Raw genomic sequence first — 16,953 nt, forward strand, 5'->3', positions numbered from 1 at the left:
GTTCCGGAGGACCTTGCAGGCCGAGGTACGTGAGGGAAGGCGGGCAGGCCTTAGGGTGGTCCTTAGCCCTCGCTTGCCTGCGGTGCTGGCAGGGTCGGGGCACACGCCGGGGTTTAACCAGAGCCAGAGCCCACGGGCGTGCGGCCGGTCGGGTGAAAACCAGAGGAACGGGCATCGCTGGCTGCAGTCTCCGCGGCATCGTGTGGCTCAGGCTGAATCCGAAACCTGCAGCCTTTGCCAAAGCCCAGTGTAATTGGTTCCTAATTAACAAAGACTTTTCTTTCCATGTGGTCAGTTAATTAGATCTTATGCCTCGGCCAAACTCCCTGTACCAGAGGAAACCTGATCAGAGCTGTCCTCTAACCGGCCGCAAGCCCGCACGCTTTGGGGAGCGCTGGGGGGGAAATTCTCATTCTGGATTTCAGCCACTTGCCGCCTGGTTTAACGGGGCATCGGGGGGGCCCCGGCACCGGCCTCCCGCTACAGACGCCGCCACGAGGAGGCTGCGACAAGACAGGGAAACAAGCTGTTAGCAATAATTACTACAAGGCTAACTGGCACGAGCTGCAGCCTCCCTGGATGTGACCCCTGCTCGGGCAGGAGGCAGCTGCAGAACGGGCAAATCCCGCTCCCGCGGCCGATCCCAGCCTGCCCGGGCGCGATTCCCGACGCCGGGCAGAGGCTCTGCCCCGTCCCCTGGGACCGGCGGCAGCAGATGGGCCGGTGGCGGGGCCGAAGCCGCGGCTCAGGGGCCTTTTCTGCTGTTTTGCCTCCTGGAGGGAGGGCAGCCTTGGGGACCGGAGGGGACCTCTCCTCTGCGCCCCCTCCCAGCCCCTTCGCCCCACGCACGCTTCTGCGTCTTTCTCCGGGTGTGAGGAGGGGTGAGGGGCAGCGGGCGAAGGCCGCGCGGGTGCGGCGGGACCGGAGGGCCCCGCCTGCAGCGAGGTCACCGGCGGGCCGGGGTCACGCCGCCTCCCTTGCAGTGTACCTGGAGACCTACGGCTGCCAGATGAACGTCAGCGACGCGGAGATCGCCTGGGCCATCCTGCAGGAGAGCGGCTACGCCCGGGCGGGGGGGCCGGCGGAGGTGAGACCCCGCTGCCGTCCCCGCTCCCGCCCCGCAGGTGCTGCGGCCTCTGCAGCCTGAGCTCGGCGCAGTAACGGCAGCTACTTAACGAGTGTGCTAGGAAGCTGTGGGTTGCCTTTTTTCTTTAAACTGCTGGGTTCTCTCTCAGCTGGAGAGGGATTGGGCACAGCGGGATGCTCCTGACTCATCTCTTGAGTTTACTTCTACCGCTTAGCAGAAGACTCCGCCTGTCTTCTGTTAGCTTGTCCCTTTGCTTGCTGAAACCCACCGCGTACTCGGGCAGATCTTTTTCCCTGAGTTAAGTGAGTTTTATAGTCTGCCTCTTCAGGCTACCCCTGCAGGGCACGAGTACTTACCGTTTGGCTTTTACAAATTACTCTTATTTTTCTGTTGTTTTCAATTTAGGCAGATGTGATTCTCCTTGTCACCTGTTCCGTGAGGTAAGGAAAGTTGTTGCTGCTGGTTCTGAACAGTTTTTAAGGAATCACCATTTGAAAACCAAGACAATTAACCTGTTGTGTAAAGAAAGGAACATGCAGCTGTGAACCTGCCTGGTCAGGTGAGGGGGGAGCTAGCTGGTGCTGCAGCATACATCGTTAATCGTGCTGTGCATTGCAGTTAGACCTGCGCAGATGTGTGCTTTAATGATTTTAAACATTTATTAATACTCTTCTGTCTGTCTTAAAGTGGCCATCTCTTTAGTACAGGGTCTGTACTTCAAAAACTTGGGGAATATGCTTGGGGCAATTTGGGATATAAATAGATTGGGAACTTTGTTTTTTCTGAATGCAGAAGGTACGGGATGCTCGTTGTCACTTGCAGGGCAGCTCGCACAGGCTGGTTGAGACTGACCTTTGCTCCACAAGAGCTTAGTCCCTGAGTTGTTTCTGCAGCACAGATGCTCCCAGGCGAGCGAAATGGTAGTAGATGAGAGTCCAGACATAACCCATGCGCCACAAACGACACTTCCACTTGCCATCAGGCCGATGATTCCCTGGTTTTGGTTGAATCCTCCTCCCAAAACACTTGGGCTGCTCCAGGTTGGGGTAAGCAACTGCTCTGATGTGCAACCGTGGGAATAACCACCCGGTTCCTGGTTTCCCAGGGAGAAGGCGGAGCAGACGATCTGGAACCGCCTGCGGCAGCTGAAGGCACTGAAGGCCCGGCGGCCGCGGGATCGGGCGCCCCTGCGCATCGGCATCCTCGGTACCACGTCCCCTCCTCCTGCTCCCCTCTCCCTGGGTGGCACCAAACTAATTCAGCGGGGCGGAAGTAGCTGGTGGGGGGGCGTAACGGTGAGTGGGTGCTTCCTCACGGGGACCCTTCTCCCTGGGCGCAGGGTGCATGGCTGAGAGGCTGAAGGAGGAGATTCTGCACAGGGAGAAGCTGGTCGATGTTGTGGCAGGGCCCGATGCGTATCGTGACCTGCCCCGGCTGCTGGCCCTGGCGGAGTCAGGCCAGCGAGCTGCTAACGTCCTGCTGTCACTAGATGAGACTTACGCAGATATTCTGCCTGTCCAGACTAGCGCAGGTGGCACGACAGCGTTTGTGTGAGTACCTTTCTTTCCTGTGTGTTTCTGTGGCTCTGGTTTGGAAGTAACTGCTGTGCAGAACAGACATGTCGGTGACAGCCGCTCCCCAGGAGATGCGACGCCTCGTTGCACTCGCTCCCTGCAGCCCACAGGCACAAGTCTGCCAGGCTGAGTGTTTGCTGCTGCTTCGCTGTCTGCCTGGGCCCTGGAGAGGCTGCCCTGTGCTCCGCTTGTCTGCGGGCTTCTCTTGCTCTCCTCGGAGAGTGCCGATTGTCTGAGCCCGGTGCTGCACCGCGTGATTTCTGTCCCACGGACATCTGTGCCTTTGTAGAGGCTGTGCCTCTCTAGTCCCCTGCCTTCTGCTACGTCCTGCCCCAGGTTCTCCTGTTTAATTCTTTAATCCTCCATGCATTGTAACTTGCTGGCTTTGTTTCCTTCTGTTTCGTTTTGATAATATGCCCAAACACAAAATCAGCCTCTGCTCAGCATGGCTGTAGAGCACAGAAGGGCAGCACCACCCGCTGTGGGAACAGGGTGCAGAGGGATTGCTGCCAGATTGCAGTGTGAGGCTGTGACTCCATAATTGCTTTCCAAATTTCTTGAAAACATGCATGGAAAAACTAGGAGTTGTTAGCTGGGGGCAAGCAGAAGCCAGTCCGGCTGGCAGGGTGTGTCAGGGGAAGCTGCCGAGCTGTGTGCTGCGGCCCGGGGGGGTGGCTGGGGGCACGGCCAGGTCACAGCAGGGCAGGCCACGGCCCGTGTGAGCGTGGCGTGACCTCCGCTTCGCCGCTCGGCAGGTCGATCATGCGGGGCTGTGACAACATGTGCAGCTACTGCATCGTGCCCTTCACGCGTGGCCGGGAGAGGAGCCGCCCCGTCGCGTCCATCCTGCAGGAAGTGAGGCTGCTCTCGCAGCAGGTGAGGCCGCGGGACCGGCCGTGGTTCTGAGCGCGGGGGTCCCGCTGACGCTGCCTCTCTCTGTGGAGGTGAGGTTAGCAGAGGCTGACCAGTTCCACCAGTGCCCTTTGGGTCCCCCTTGTCACGCCTCAAGACAGGGAGGGAAGGGAGGGCTTCCCCTGGAGACTCCTTGTCGTAAAACCACGGGCACCCTCGCAGCTCAACCATCCTGACCGGGTGGTGATTTTTACTCTGTTTATCTCGGTAGGGAGTGAAGGAGGTGACCCTTCTGGGTCAGAACGTCAACAGCTTTCGGGACACGTCTGAGGTGCAGTTCCAGTCGGCGGCTGCCCCGGCCCTCAGCCGTGGCTTTAGCACGGTCTACAGAGCTAAACCAGGAGGGCTGCGCTTTGCACATCTTCTAGACCAGGTTTCTAGAATTGATCCGGAAATGAGGATCCGTTTCACCTCTCCACACCCCAAGGATTTTCCCGATGAGGCAAGTGTAAAATAAACGCCTGGACCTCTGCTTGCAGGCAGGCTGGTTCCTTCCCCAGGGAACGCGGGATGGGGAGTGGGAGCAGCAGCTCCGGGAGGGCAGCGCTGAAGGTGGCAGGTTTGCGCTTCGCTGCCGTTACCCGGGGAAGGCTTTTCCCCTTGGTGTCCTGGTGGAGTTGAGCTGTCCATGACTTGTCTCCTGATTGCCTGTCGCAGGTCCTGCAGCTCATCCAGGAGCGACACAACATCTGCAAACAGCTTCACCTCCCCGCGCAGAGCGGGAGCACGCGGGTCCTGGAGGCCATGCGCCGCGGGTGAGCGAGCGCCCTGCCCTGCCCCAGGCGGCTGGTTCCTCCTCACCGGTGCCGTGGTTGCCGGGTTAGTGAGTCTGTGTGTGTGTTAATTGCAGATACACAAGAGAAGCCTATTTGGAGCTCGTACAGCACGTGCGTGAGGCCATTCCAGGTAGGGGCTCCCCTTAGCTCGGCCTGAGCTCAGCACAGCTCTGCCCTCGCGCAGGGCTCCCCCCTCCTTGGGGGAGGTGTGAGGCTGTGTCTCTGTTACAGGAGTGAGCTTGAGTAGCGATTTCATTGCCGGCTTCTGCGGAGAGACAGAAGATGATCACCAGCAGACCGTGTCCTTGCTGCGGGAAGTCCGCTACAATGTGGGCTTCCTGTTTGCCTACAGCATGAGGCAGGTGAGGGCAGGGCCTGATGGAGACGACTGTTACCTCTGGGCAGCTCGCCTAACTCCTGAGTGCCGTTTCTCACAATAAGACACTTAAAAAAACCAAACCCAACCCTATTGAAAATAACACCTAAAGACTGGTTATATTGGTGGGTATTTTGCTGACATGCAACGCCCCAAGGTTAAATGTTGCTGCAAGAGCTGCCTTTCTGCCTGAAAGGCTTCCAGCCCCCGGTGTGTGTGTCTGGTGTTACTGGGTGGGTGACCTGGCGCTGCGGATGCTCCAGAGAGACTCGACAAAGCAGCCCTGTCTGCGGAGACCTGCCTGCAGGTGCTTTCTCCTTGGTGGATCAGAAGTTGTGCTGATGGAGCTGGGCTGGAGCCCAGCTGCAGAGTCTCTGTCAGTCGAGTCTGGAGAGAAGTGGTGAATTTTTAGAAGGTGTTTCTGTGAGAAGAGTGGATAGCTGACAAGTCTCCTTCAGAATGCTTCCCGCAGTGTGAGGTGTGGACAGGGAGATTGGGAAGCAGAAGGAAGCAAGGAATGCGGATCACCACCTAGCACATGGGGCTAGAAGTAGAATTCATCGCCTGTCCACGTGGGCAGGCAGGCACAGACACATCTCACGAGGGAGATGCAGAACTTCTCTTCACATGGCTGCCGGTGCTCAGCTTGGTGTGGGAGGAGTGTGAGGGAAGGATGTGGCTGGGGCTTAGTGCCTGAAAACACTCCTTAAGATTGTAAATGCAAACTGAGGAGCCGCCGGGCTGGCTGGGATCTGACAAGGTTCTGATCTCGGACTCTCTGGTTGTTGAGGAGCTGCACTTGCTTTGTCTGTTCACAGAAAACCCGGGCGTATCACCGGCTGCAAGACGACGTGCCTGCAGACGTGAAAAAGAGGCGGCTGGAGGAGCTCATCGCTGTCTTCCGAGAGGAGGCTGCAAGGGCAAACGAGGCGCTGGTGGGCCAGTCGCAGCTGGTGCTGGTGGAAGGGGTGAGTGTGCCCGGAGCAGAGCTGCCCTCCTCCCCCCTCGCCGGCCGGGCAGCGCTCGGGCCGTGCCCTCGGCCTTCCCCCCTCGCTTGCCCCGCGCAGTCCCGCGCTCCCAGGCCGTGTGTTCTCGCCAAAGCAGCCGGCCTGGTCTGCCCGGGCGCGGGGCTGGGCCCAGGGGAGGGTCAGGGCTGTGACACGGTGGCTCTGGGGCGGGGTCAGCCCAGCAGCGCGGCCGTGGGCCTTCGTTACCCGCCGAGCTGAACGGCACGGAGTGCGGGTGTTCCTACCGCCACGGTAAAGGCCAGCAGTGAATGGGTGATGTGTCCTGCCCTCCTCCCAGCCCAGCAAGCGCTCGGCCTCGGAGCTGTGTGGGAGGAACGACGGCAACATCAAGGTCATCTTCCCCGACACCGAGACGCCGGATGCCGGGGGCTGCGAGGCTGCGGCCAGGGCCCGGCCCGGGGACTATGTGCTGGTGAAGGTGACGTGTCTGCAGCCCTTCTCTCCTGGGGCTCTTGCACAGCAGAGCAGCTGCTGCCGGGAGAGCCTGAAATGGGAATGGATCCTCCTCAGCCTTCCTGTGCCTGACGACTGTTGTGCTGTTTCTTTCAGGTCACCTCTGCCACCTCTCAGAGCCTGAGGGGGGTCCTGCTCTGCCGCACCAGCCTCTCCCGCGCTGCAGGCTGTTGCTGAGCTGTCCCCGCTGCAGGAGGGAACAGGGAAGTTTGGCCAGGTGGAGACAGGGTAAAAACGGGAGATAGATATAGATAGATATATATTGGAACACATAAATGAAACAGTAACAATAAAATATATTTCTGTTTTGGCAACAACCTCACAGACCTGCACACATCTGTAGGCCAAGGGCTGGAAGCTGTGTCAGCGCTGTGATCTTGTCCCTGGCCTCCCTCGTGTCCCTCTGCGGCCACCCTGACCTGGGGCACGTCCACAGCACAGCCCAGCTCCAGAAACCTGCGTCTGCGGAGCGGGTGGTTCCTGCTAGCTCAGGGGAACTCGGGAGCCACAAAAACAGGGAGTGACTACAAGGTACAGCTCTAGCAGCTGCTGGAGAACGGCAGGCGTCCTGCCAAAGGGGACAAAGAACTGAAAGAACAGGAGGCTGTGATGAATCCTTTCCAAACGCTGGTAATTTCACTCCCTTCAAAACGCTTGGAACGGGGAAGTAAGCAACTGCGCGGTGCCTCTAGGGTAAGGAGTAGGAGTGGTGCTTAATCCCTTGTGCCTGAGGCTGAGGCGCAGCCTTGCCTGTGTCCCGGGGCTCTGGCTCCAGGCTGCAGCAGATCCCGGCCTAAGGGGGTGGGGGGTGAGGACCTGCTGCCAGCCAGGGTTCTCAGCCTGTGAAGACTCCAGGTGCGGCTTTGTGATCCAGGCACCTGCAGGTGCCCTTCCCTCTGCTCGCTCGGGCAGGGAAGGGGTTGTGCTGACTGAAAGGGCCTGTAAGTTTTCTCTAAATGCATCTTCCAGTTCCTTGGTTGCGTCAGCCTGCAGCTGCCCTGGCTCTGCTAAATCCAGACGAGGGCCTGTACCCTGCGCCTAAACTCCTGTGAGATGTGAGAAAGAATCGCCCCTTTTAGTCTAGGTAATCTTGTTATTAAAGGAAAAATCATTGTAAAAGGCTCTATGCAGCGACCAGCTTTGAAGGAACAGTTGATCAGCTCCTACTAGAGCAGTCAGGACGTGAATTTGTAGAATTTCTAAATAAATGTGAAAGGGTTTTGCTAGAAAGCCTTCTCTTACCTCTTTCTGGGATGTAAGTGTATCTCTCTGAAAGCAGTGTGGCTCACTGAATATTCATTAGACAAATATTCATTAGACAAATACACTTTCCTCATGGTCTCGGAGCTGATTCTCCTCAAGGAAGTGAATCAGCACGGTTGCTGTCGGTGCTGAGGGGCCAAGACCCGGGCGGTGCCGTTCCACTCCCACACACCCCCCAAGGGGGAAGTGTCGGGGCTGGAATTCACAACCCGGGTCCCCAACCTCGGCTGCCAGGCGAGGGCCAGCCCTGGGCCCACGGGCTCTTAGGGACGAGGCAGGAGGGGCTGCTTGGTGTGAAACCTAGGGGGCAGCGGGGGGCACGGCCGAAGCCACCGCGTGCTAATGAAGGCCGGGGGTGGGCGGCCTGGTTTGAACCCCCCTGCAGCATCTTTCAGCTGCCTTTCCCTCCTTGAAAGTGTGGCCCAGGGCAGCACCCCTGAAAAGGGCTGACGCCCCCCTGTCACTGACCGCTTTGACCCTCTCCCCGCTCCGGGAGCAGTGTGCCCTCCCAGCTCCAGCCAGCTGCCGGCGTTTTACAATCATTATTTTAAGAGCAGGAGACTAATGAGGAGGAGAGCTGGGTTTTACATTTTGATGAGAAGGTGATAACGCTGGCTGCACAGACTCCCCAGGGAGCCGTAGCGCTCACCATTTGCCTTGCCTCCTTAGTTTTTATAGGCCTCGGGAATGAAGGCTGAGGCTCTAAGGCAGCACAGCATCCATTAGGAAGCGCTTACAGTGACCTTGGAGGCTGAGTCAGTCATTTGCCTCTGCCTGAAAGCAGGAATGGCTTTTTTCTCGGGGGCTAGAGGTGGGGTGCGGCTTCTGTATCGCTAGTCAGAAGATTTGCTCCCCGAGTTCTGCTGTCGGGAAGGCTCAGCTTGTGCCTCGCCTTCGTTCTGCCTCCCGCTTGTTCTTGTTTCTTCTCCCGGCCGGAGCAGGGACGAGAGTCCTGAGCTCCACAGGACTTTAAATCCCTCACGCTGATTTATACCTCTGCCTTCTGCGACCGGCAGCCGAAGCGCTGGGGCACTTCGGCAGGCCTCGGTGATGGAAGGGATCGGTTTGGTGGGAATTGCTGCTGTAAGGTCTGGGGCTCCAGGCCGGGTGCTGTCAACACACTGTCCCTGCTCTGCCAGGGATCAGCACCCAGGCTGGGGAGGGACATGACTGCCCGGGATTTGGTACCAGCAGAGGCCTGCTAGGTGTTTATTATTAAAGCACGGGGTTTAAAAGCCTTAATTTCAACCAGTTTTCTAAGTGTCCTCTTAAGATCCGTTTTGTAATGAAGCTCAGTCCTTGCCTCCAGCATCCCAAGCTCTGGGAACAAGCTCTGGTGTGTTCCTGAGGGGCGCAGGAGGCAGCAGCCCCTGTTAGAGCTTCAGAGCTGGATCCTGGTCTTGTTCTGCGGGAGCAGAGCCGCAGTCGGGCCCTGCCAGGCTCCGCTTTGGGCCCTGCCAGGCTCCGCTTTGGGCCCTGCCAGGCTCCGCTTGCTTCCGGGCACAGCAGGAGACGTTCCTGGGGCAGAGCGCTGTGCCTGGATGCTGGGTGGTATTTTGGTTTAGGGATGACTCGGGAATCTTCCTCGGGTCAGACCCCCGGCTCTAACCCCCTCCTTGCTGCGCTCAGCCTGCCGGACCCACTCGGGGTGGGAACTGCTGGGGGTAACAGCTCCAGAAGTCACCAGCCTCAGGAAGCAAAAATAAAGGAAGGGGTGGAAAAGAAGCGTGTCAGAGCCATGGGAGTATTTATTCACATGGGTTTGAGGTTATCTGCGCCCCCTTTCTGCTTGTTACGTCCCCGTGGTTCCAGGGGTATATTCCCAGCGTTGGGCAGAGTGGATTTCCCACACCAAGGAGACCAACCGCCTTTTAGCCCGGCCCTGAACCATTCCCAGAAAACGTCGTGTGCTGGACGCACCCTGGGAAAGGTGCAGGGAAAGTCACAGCGGCCATCGCTGTCCAGGTCCTTTGCTGAGGCTGATTCTTTAGGTAAGAGCCAGAGGATCAGCGGGACTGTGTGAAGTGCCCAGGGCATGAGCACGAAACGCCTTCAGTGAGGCGCCCCGGGCCGCGCTTGCCCTGCGCAAAGCCCGACTGGGCTCCTTAGGAGCCGGTGGCCGAGGCAGCAAATGAACAAACCTGCCGGGAAAACACCCCCAACGCCCGACCTGGAAGGGGCAGGCAGGCTCTGGGGACGTCGGGCGATGCACAAGCGAGACACGCACCGGCCCTGGGGCTGCTCCTGCCGGGCTGGGCTGGGGCTGGGCTGGGCGCTGCCTGCGAGCCCCCGGCTCCGGCCACGGCTGTGCCCGCGTTGGCGACCGGCGCCTCATCGCAGCTCCGGCCTGGTCCGGCGTCACCCTATGCCATGGTAAAACCCGGGGTTTAGTGCTGCCGAGAAGGGGCCTGTGCCGTCGGCCGTGCCCTGCTGCAGTGCCCGTGAGCCTCGGGCGCGGGACGGCGCTGCCCGGCCCCTCCCTGCGGCTGCAGCCACTCGCTTTGTTTTAGTCTAATTTCTGGCTAAAGCAGAGTTCTCATTCTGAGCGCAACCTCTGCTGCCAGGGCAAAGCAGCTCTGGGACTCGTTCCCCTTCCCACCTCTCGTGCTCCCTGGCGTCCCTCCTGATTTACCGCAGGATGGGGCCCGGCTCGTAGGCAGGTGTGAGGCAGCTCTTGGTGTCACACAGCGACTCCCAGCACCAGTAACGGCAGCGCCAGGCTCTGCCCTGTCCCACGGCCTCTCGCACGAGCGAGGACGCGTTAACCCCCCTGGCTCGGCCGGGCCTTTCGGGGGCGAGCAGAGCCCTGCCCCGCCTTGCCTCTCCAACAGCTCCCTCCTTCCCAGAACTTGTCCCGGGGTCCTTCTGGAGAACACACAAACCTGTATTTGCCTCCCTCCAGCCAGTCGTGCCCCAGTTACACCCATGGGCAAACACCTACTGAGGCGTTTGGCAGCTCAGTGCTGGGCTGACATTTACTTTCAAGCCCCAGCCGTGCCCTGAGGCACCTCCTGACACCAGGATTTCACAACACGCAACCCGCACGCTTCCCTTTTCTGCCTGCGGAGCGTGTTGAGTGAGGCCGAACATCGCCGCGAACACGCAAAGAACTTCACGTGGTACAAAGGTCGCTGTCAGGGAGAACAAGAGCCCGTTTGTTCTCCGGGCCCCCATCGCGCAGCCCTGCAGAGGGAACCTGTTTGTCCTCAGGTCTGGCTGTGGGGCGGCGGGGGGGCATGGTCGGCAGCGGGCGCTCAGAGCCTAAGGACAAGCTCAAGCCATGCCCGTCGCTTGCTCCCGTCTCCAAGACTCTCCAAGCAGCCAGGGCAGAGCAGCGGGGTTTTGCCAGCGCCAGAGCTGCCTGTGGCCTGTCACGTCCCCCCAGACCCCCCAGGGCTCTGCAGCCTGTGTCCCCTCCACAATCGGGGGAGCCGGAGGCGCAGACCGCGCTGTCCCTGACGGCAGCCGGCGAGCGCAGTTTGCTGTCGGCCAGCCCAGGACCTGCGGTGGCAGGTGACAGCGGCATTGCTGTGAGGGATGCACCGAGCAGCCTGCCGGCCTGTGCCGGGCCTCAAGCGCTTTCCTTCCCTTTTCTCACAGGTTTTCACTTCAGCAGACAGGCTGCGAGGGCTGGAGAGCCCTTCTCCCCCAGGCCTCCTCCTCCTGCCTCCGCCAGCCGTGCTGCAGGTTGGAGGTTTCCTTCGGTGGCTTTTCATCACCGTTGCTGGAGTTACCTCTTTGCATAAAGCTTTGGGATTTAATGCAACATAAAGAACTTTTAAAACTGTTTTCCATTTCTAAGGTTAGATTAGTTCAGTCTTTAGCTCACGTCTGTCCGGGACTGGCTGCGGCCGGGTTCCAGCAGGAAGGTGGCACTGGCTCCTCAAGGCACCTCCGCTGCCGCCGGCGGGCTCTGCCGCGCTGGGAGCACAACGGCCTCTGCCTGCGTCCCCCCTGGTGTCCCCCCGGTGTCCCCCCAGGCCAGCCCAGCTGCTCTGCTGCCGGCCCCTCCGCGGAGCAACGCGCCCTCCTGGAGCTGAGCGCGGCCGGTGAGCGGCAGCGCGGCTTTGTCAGGGTTTTGTGGATTCGGTGTGGAGCTCTGCAAGTCTGCCACAGCAACTGCTGTTCTCTGGGGCTTGGGAGTCCTGTGGCTTTTCTTCCTCCCTTGTGAGCAATTTATTTCCTTTACTGACAGCTAACTATTGACTTCTCGTTCTCCTGAAGATGAGATGTCCTGTCTCATCAGGTTTAAATTAGTTTTATCTTTGGACTTTCCTATTAATAAGCTCTCGTCGTGGTGTCATTACTTGATATCTATTTTCTGATGTTTTCCATTAATGGCTCTATATCTTCCAGATATTTTTCAAGTATCTTTTTCCCCTGCTGCCTGCATTATTTAATAGTCAGAGACAGATCGTGGACGTGAGGGTGGTCAGACGCCGGGCACAGGCGGGTGTGGAGCGGCCGAGAGCAGGGAAGGGCCACGGGCTCCCCCGTTCCATCTCTCCGCACCCCTCTAACCCCAGCTGAGCGCTGCTACCCCGGGCGCTCTCAGGAGCATGAATCAATAGAGTGATTAAAATTCCTCCCATGAGGTGGTGCAGTTTGTTCGGACAGCTGTATCGGGCTCTCTCTGGGAAAAAAGACTTTCTGTGCCCCCCCGCAGGCTCCCTGTGTGCCCAGTCCTCCGCCCGGGCCGCGGGTCCGGCCCTTGGGCAGTAGCCCCTGGGCTAGAGGCACCTCTCAGCTCCCGGGCAGGGTGGCTCCAGGACGCGGGGGGAGCCGGAGCAGCTGCCCACCCTGGGAACGCCGCTGAGCCGGGCATCTGCTCGTGGAGATGAACAGGAACGTTGATGTTTTACCTGGAGGACTCACAGGATCAAACAACAGAGTAAGGTTCAAACCAGCGTTTTGCCTAAAATGTCAGAATTTCAGGGAGCAAAGCCTCCCTCTGCAGGGAGCTGTGTGCTGGGGGCAGCAGGACGGACCCCGGCAGCGCGGCCGCCCCGTGCGGAGCCTCCCCCCGTCACAGGGAGCCCCCAGCCCCTTCTGCCCCCCAAAAGTTTGTGGGTGGGAGGTACGAGCTGCTCTTTCTCACTGCAAACATCACTGCTAGCGGGGACACTCGGGAGCTTGTTTTCCAGCAGGGAAAAGCTGACAGTGCAGCCCCGCACGCGGCGATTTGGCCGAGCCGCTGTCGGCCGCTGACCCGCGGAGGGGAGATCGTGGTGGCCAGGGCTGGTGGCCCCCGCAGCAGGAGCCTGGGGGGTCTCTCGTAACGTGCCAGCTGCAGCGGGATGGTGCGGGGCTTCGTGTGCCCGTTAGCAGAACTTCCCCCAGGAAATTGGAGTGAGAGGGAATTATTTCACACTGTCTCAAAGGGGCCCATGACCAGGGTCTCTGCTCCCGCTGGGTCCAAGCAGCCGGGCTGGCGGGAGCTGCTGCTGGGAGCGCGGGGACAGGCCGTGCCAGCCCGGCCGAGTGCTTTCAGCTTCAGGGATTGTCACATTGTGCCTTCAGCGGTGTCCAGAGCAAAGCCCATCGCTGTTGGAAACACCCCGAGTCTCCTTAAGACCAGGCAAAGGCTTTCCCTGGGCTTCATTCGCTGGCGCGGGGCGAGCGGGGTGGGCAGCGGGGCTGGGTCGGCCGCGTGGGGGGAGGATTGATGCAGGAACGAACCTCATTTCCCTTCGTACGCTGCTCACATTAGCGAGGAGGAGAGAGGTGCCCGATTCCTTGACAGGAAACCCTGGTAGGACACCAGCCTGATGCCCGGTGGCATTTCTAACAGAGCTATCGGGGTGCTCCGGGGACGCCCCCGTTCGTGGTGTGGCCGCTGCCTGCAAACTCGGTCACGGGGGGGATCAGCCGGCCCAGGCCCTGCTCTTGGCTCACAGGCAAAAATTACACAGTAAACTACAGCCAACTGCAGAACGGGTAATTTGCAGCAGCGCCTACAGCGCTGGGTTTAGGCTGATTAATATTCAGCGCACTGCTGTGGAAATGAAAAGCCAGACAGAATTGTCCTCCTCCCCTTTCTGCATCCGTGAAGATACCAAGGGTAATGGCTGAAGCACGGAAACAAAAACAAGATTCACTTTTGGTCAGGCTGACACAGGGATTTTTGAGCCTCAACAAGGTGTTCTGTTCTCTTTGGGTTATTTAGCCTCCTCTTTTAACCTGTTTCTTCTTTCTTTTTAAAATGTTGCCCTTCTGTTATTTAATTACAGCAAGTTTGAAAAAGAATAGTGGGAGGTTTTCTTTGAAGCTGTCAGAACAAACCAGCAGGCACTTAAAGAAACAGTTTCTCCTTAAAAAAATTGAAACGCTCTGATATTTTGAAAAAAATATTCCTCCCATGATTTCTTGATCAAAACTCCATTTTGAAAAGCCCTTTTACTGTCGGTGTGAAAACTCTCCCCATCCCACGCTCAGAAGCGAGCGCAGGCCTGCCGGGAGCAGCGGTACCGGCCGGCAGGACGATGCTCCGGGGCCGCGGGGACACCCTCAGTGACGTCCTCCCCCCGCTGCCCCGCCAGGCGCCCACCCTGGCCCTGGTCACTGTCCTCCCAGGGCTCCCCCAGCCCCTTGTTCTGTCCCCAGGCCGGGCTGGGCGCTCTCCCGTAACAAAGCACCTGAGGAGCGGGAAGCAGAGCTGAGGCCGCTGTTTGCCTTCAGGGTTTTTGCATTTACGTGGGCCAAAGTAAACCCTCACCTGGCAGCCCCAGACCTTGTGTTTTTCTGTTTTGCAAACAGAAGCCGGGTGGGAGCGGGCTGGCGCGTTCTCCGCGCAAACCCTGCGAGGGACAGACCCGGTGCCCCAGCTGCCGTGGGGGGAATGGGCGGGGGCAGAGGGGCCTCTGGGTGCCCCCCACCCCTCCATGGCACCCCTGGGCACCGGCTGGGGAAATCCAGCCCAAACCCACGTTGAGGCCCTTGTAAATGGGGCTCACAGGGGTCTGAATTGTCCCCAGGTTGCACCCTGGGGCCGGGCAGTGCCAGCGGCAGGGACAGCCCCTGTGGCACCATTTTACACCAGTATTGGGGCGTCAAACCGGAGCCGCCGGTTCCACGGGGCTCGTGGTGGCCCCCGGCCGCCCCTGGCTGTGCGGGAGCATTGGTGGGAGCCACCCCCATGGCACGACGCCGGCTGGAAGGATTTGCTTTTTGGCGTTTTGGTTCCAGGATCACCGAGGAAACCTTCACACCTGCCTCTGCAATTACTCCCAGCCAGTGAGGCCGGGCTGGGAACTGGCACCGTCTCTTTCCTTAGTGCCAGCTGCCAGCTGCCGGGCCCAGGACGTGCCGGCGGGCGGCTCTGTGGCAGCCCCGGGTCAGGGCTCAGGCCGGGGCGAGGGGGCAGCGCAGGGGCCCGGGGCTGGGGTCTGCGCTGGAGATGCTCACCCTGAGCTGGGGCTGCGGCTCCGGCGGCACGTGCTGCTCTGGGTGCTCCCGGCTGCTGGCACCCACCACCTCCCGCTTCCCAACACCTTCGGCTCTCCTCCTCTCTTCACCTTTTTCTTTTCTTTCCTTCGATGACGGCCGCCGGGGCAGGGGCAGGTGCAGCGGGGCGGCACACACGCTGCGGAACGCGGCCAGCGGCCACGTCACCGGCTGGAACCACAAGCTGCAAAAAATTGAGTGTAAATGTGAGAAGCGGGTCACCGAGGCGGGAGCGGGAGCCCTGGCCCTGGGCGCAGGGGCTCTGGGACCCCGGGCAGAGGGACCCGCGAAGGGCAGAGGCAGAGGAGGGTGTCGGTGCGTCCCGGCAGAGCCGGTGGTGATGGAGGCTGCAGGGCTCGGGGGTCCGGCACCGGCCGAGCAGCCGTTCTGCGCGGGGGCTGCGGCACAGCCACCCCCGGGACGCGTTTCGATGTGGGGAGCAGCCAACGAGCCGCCGTGGCCGGGCACGAGCTCCTCCTGCACCCAGAAACTCGCCGGCGGTCGCTGCCTGCTCAGCCCCGGGGTCCCGGGGGTCCCAGGCACAGCCCGGGGGGGGCTGCCCCGGCGGGGCCCCAGGGATGTGTTTGTTCATGTCAGACAGCTCCCAGCTCGCTGGCAACAAGCAGAGAGCAAGAATAGAGAATAAAAGAACCAGCAGCTCGGGGACAAGGGCAGAATAAATCTGCATAAATACAAATGAGGGGAATATTTATTTCTCACATTGACCACATTTCTGTAGCTACTTTAAATTGCGAGAGAGGCACAGGTCTGCCAGGGCTGGGCAGGGCTTAGGCTCAGCTCTGGGGCTGCAGCTTGTCGTGGTTCCCCACCTTTCCATCAGAGTCATCTATTAAATATTCTTTGCATGTGAGTTACTCCTGTAGCTGATAGGAGAGATAAATAACAAAACCCTTGCAAATGCAAAAATCCTTCAGCAGTTTGGAAAGAAACCAAATCCCGTGCTGAATGCAGATGAAGAAAAATCCTTTTTATTGTGAGGAGTAACAGAAGGGATGTGAATCCACCTCACCCGCGATGCAGCACACCCAAATCCACTTGGAGATTACAAGACAGGATAGCACTTACTCTGATCAGTTCAAAGCAAAACTGTTTGGGAACAAATCAGCTAAGTACACATCTGGATTAGACTCTAGGCCTTTTTTTGCCTTCTTTTTAACAGTATGAAATCACTGGAAACAGCAAAATTTCCCTTTGAAATGGTAAACTAATCAAGAAGCAGGAGGAGAGCAAAGACAAAGCATTTACCTTTCATCAGCGTTTGTCCTTTTGTCCCTTCCCTGCACTGGGAATTTGGGGTCCAAGCTCACAAAGTTCCCACGGGCCAGCTGCACGCAGACCAGACTGCCCGTGCCAGCCTGACTGCCTGGGCCCAGCACCAGGGACGTCTCTCCTGTGCTGAGCAACCACCTGGCCCGAACCACAGCCCTGATCTGGGTGAAACGCGGGTGTGCATGGGGAAGGAGCAGAGGGTCAGGGCAGAACCTTTGTCAGGGATTGCCGTGATGAGTGGCTTGTGGCCATGGCACTGGGAGGGCACGTGGGCATGGCCCAGGGCTTCTGCCTCTGGGTCCGCTGCCAGCAGCATCACTGGCATGGCCAACCATGGGCACGGCCAACCATGGGCACGGCCAACCACGGTCATGGCCAACCACGGTCATGGCCAACCACGGGCTGGACAGAAACACTGAAGTCTGACAAGGCTGAAATGTGATGCAGAAGAAGTAGAGAGTTTTCTTGGTTGGGTTGCTCCATTTTCACGTCTGTTCTCTGTGTATTGACTCGTCTTCCTCCCTTCCCTCCTCCTCGGGGCGGAGCGGTGGGAGTCGCCCACGGGGGCACCTGGGCAGATGCTGCAGCTGAGGTTTTGGGCAGCGCGGGAGCTTGGGGTGGCAGCCCCGGGCTCCCCCGCCGCCTCCAGCAGGGTCAGCCCTGGTGGGCTCGTCCCACCCAGCCCGGGCATCGGCTCCGTCCCCGGCACGGCGGGCAGCAGAGCTCTGAGCCAGGTCCTGCCCGACAAACC

General features: G+C 59.5%; 3 protein-coding genes across 3 annotated transcripts in view; 2 read left to right on the forward strand and 1 right to left on the reverse strand.

Annotated features, from left to right (window-relative positions):
• LOC113487677 (bactericidal permeability-increasing protein-like) overlaps positions 1 to 585 on the forward strand; it is an 8,616-nt gene extending 8,031 nt beyond the window's left edge. Inside the window, exon 15 of the mRNA XM_026862359.1 lies at positions 487 to 585. Within this exon, the coding sequence (XP_026718160.1) occupies positions 487 to 585 (99 nt within the window). The remainder of the gene's footprint in view (positions 1 to 486) is intronic.
• A 130-nt stretch (positions 586 to 715) lies between these two features.
• CDK5RAP1 (CDK5 regulatory subunit associated protein 1) lies at positions 716 to 7,406 on the forward strand. Its single transcript, XM_026862360.1, has 13 exons — positions 716 to 1,087; positions 1,493 to 1,527; positions 2,193 to 2,293; positions 2,427 to 2,637; positions 3,417 to 3,537; positions 3,785 to 4,015; positions 4,231 to 4,328; positions 4,424 to 4,479; positions 4,581 to 4,711; positions 5,544 to 5,693; positions 6,031 to 6,171; positions 6,303 to 6,423; positions 6,550 to 7,406. Exons 1-12 carry the CDS (start codon positions 716 to 718, stop codon positions 6,381 to 6,383), a joined length of 1,728 nt encoding a protein of 575 aa, XP_026718161.1. The 3' UTR covers positions 6,384 to 6,423; positions 6,550 to 7,406.
• Positions 7,407 to 15,879: 8,473 nt separating this feature from the next.
• Positions 15,880 to 16,953, reverse strand: part of LOC113487721 (BPI fold-containing family B member 4-like) — an 8,184-nt gene continuing 7,110 nt past the window's right edge. Inside the window, exon 14 of the mRNA XM_026862425.1 lies at positions 15,880 to 16,772. The gene's annotated coding sequence lies outside the window, so the exon portion shown is untranslated. The remainder of the gene's footprint in view (positions 16,773 to 16,953) is intronic.

Source organism: Athene cunicularia (assembly GCF_003259725.1).
Source record: "Athene cunicularia isolate RWA chromosome 20 unlocalized genomic scaffold, athCun1 chr20_part2, whole genome shotgun sequence".
Lineage (NCBI taxonomy): Eukaryota > Metazoa > Chordata > Aves > Strigiformes > Strigidae > Athene > Athene cunicularia.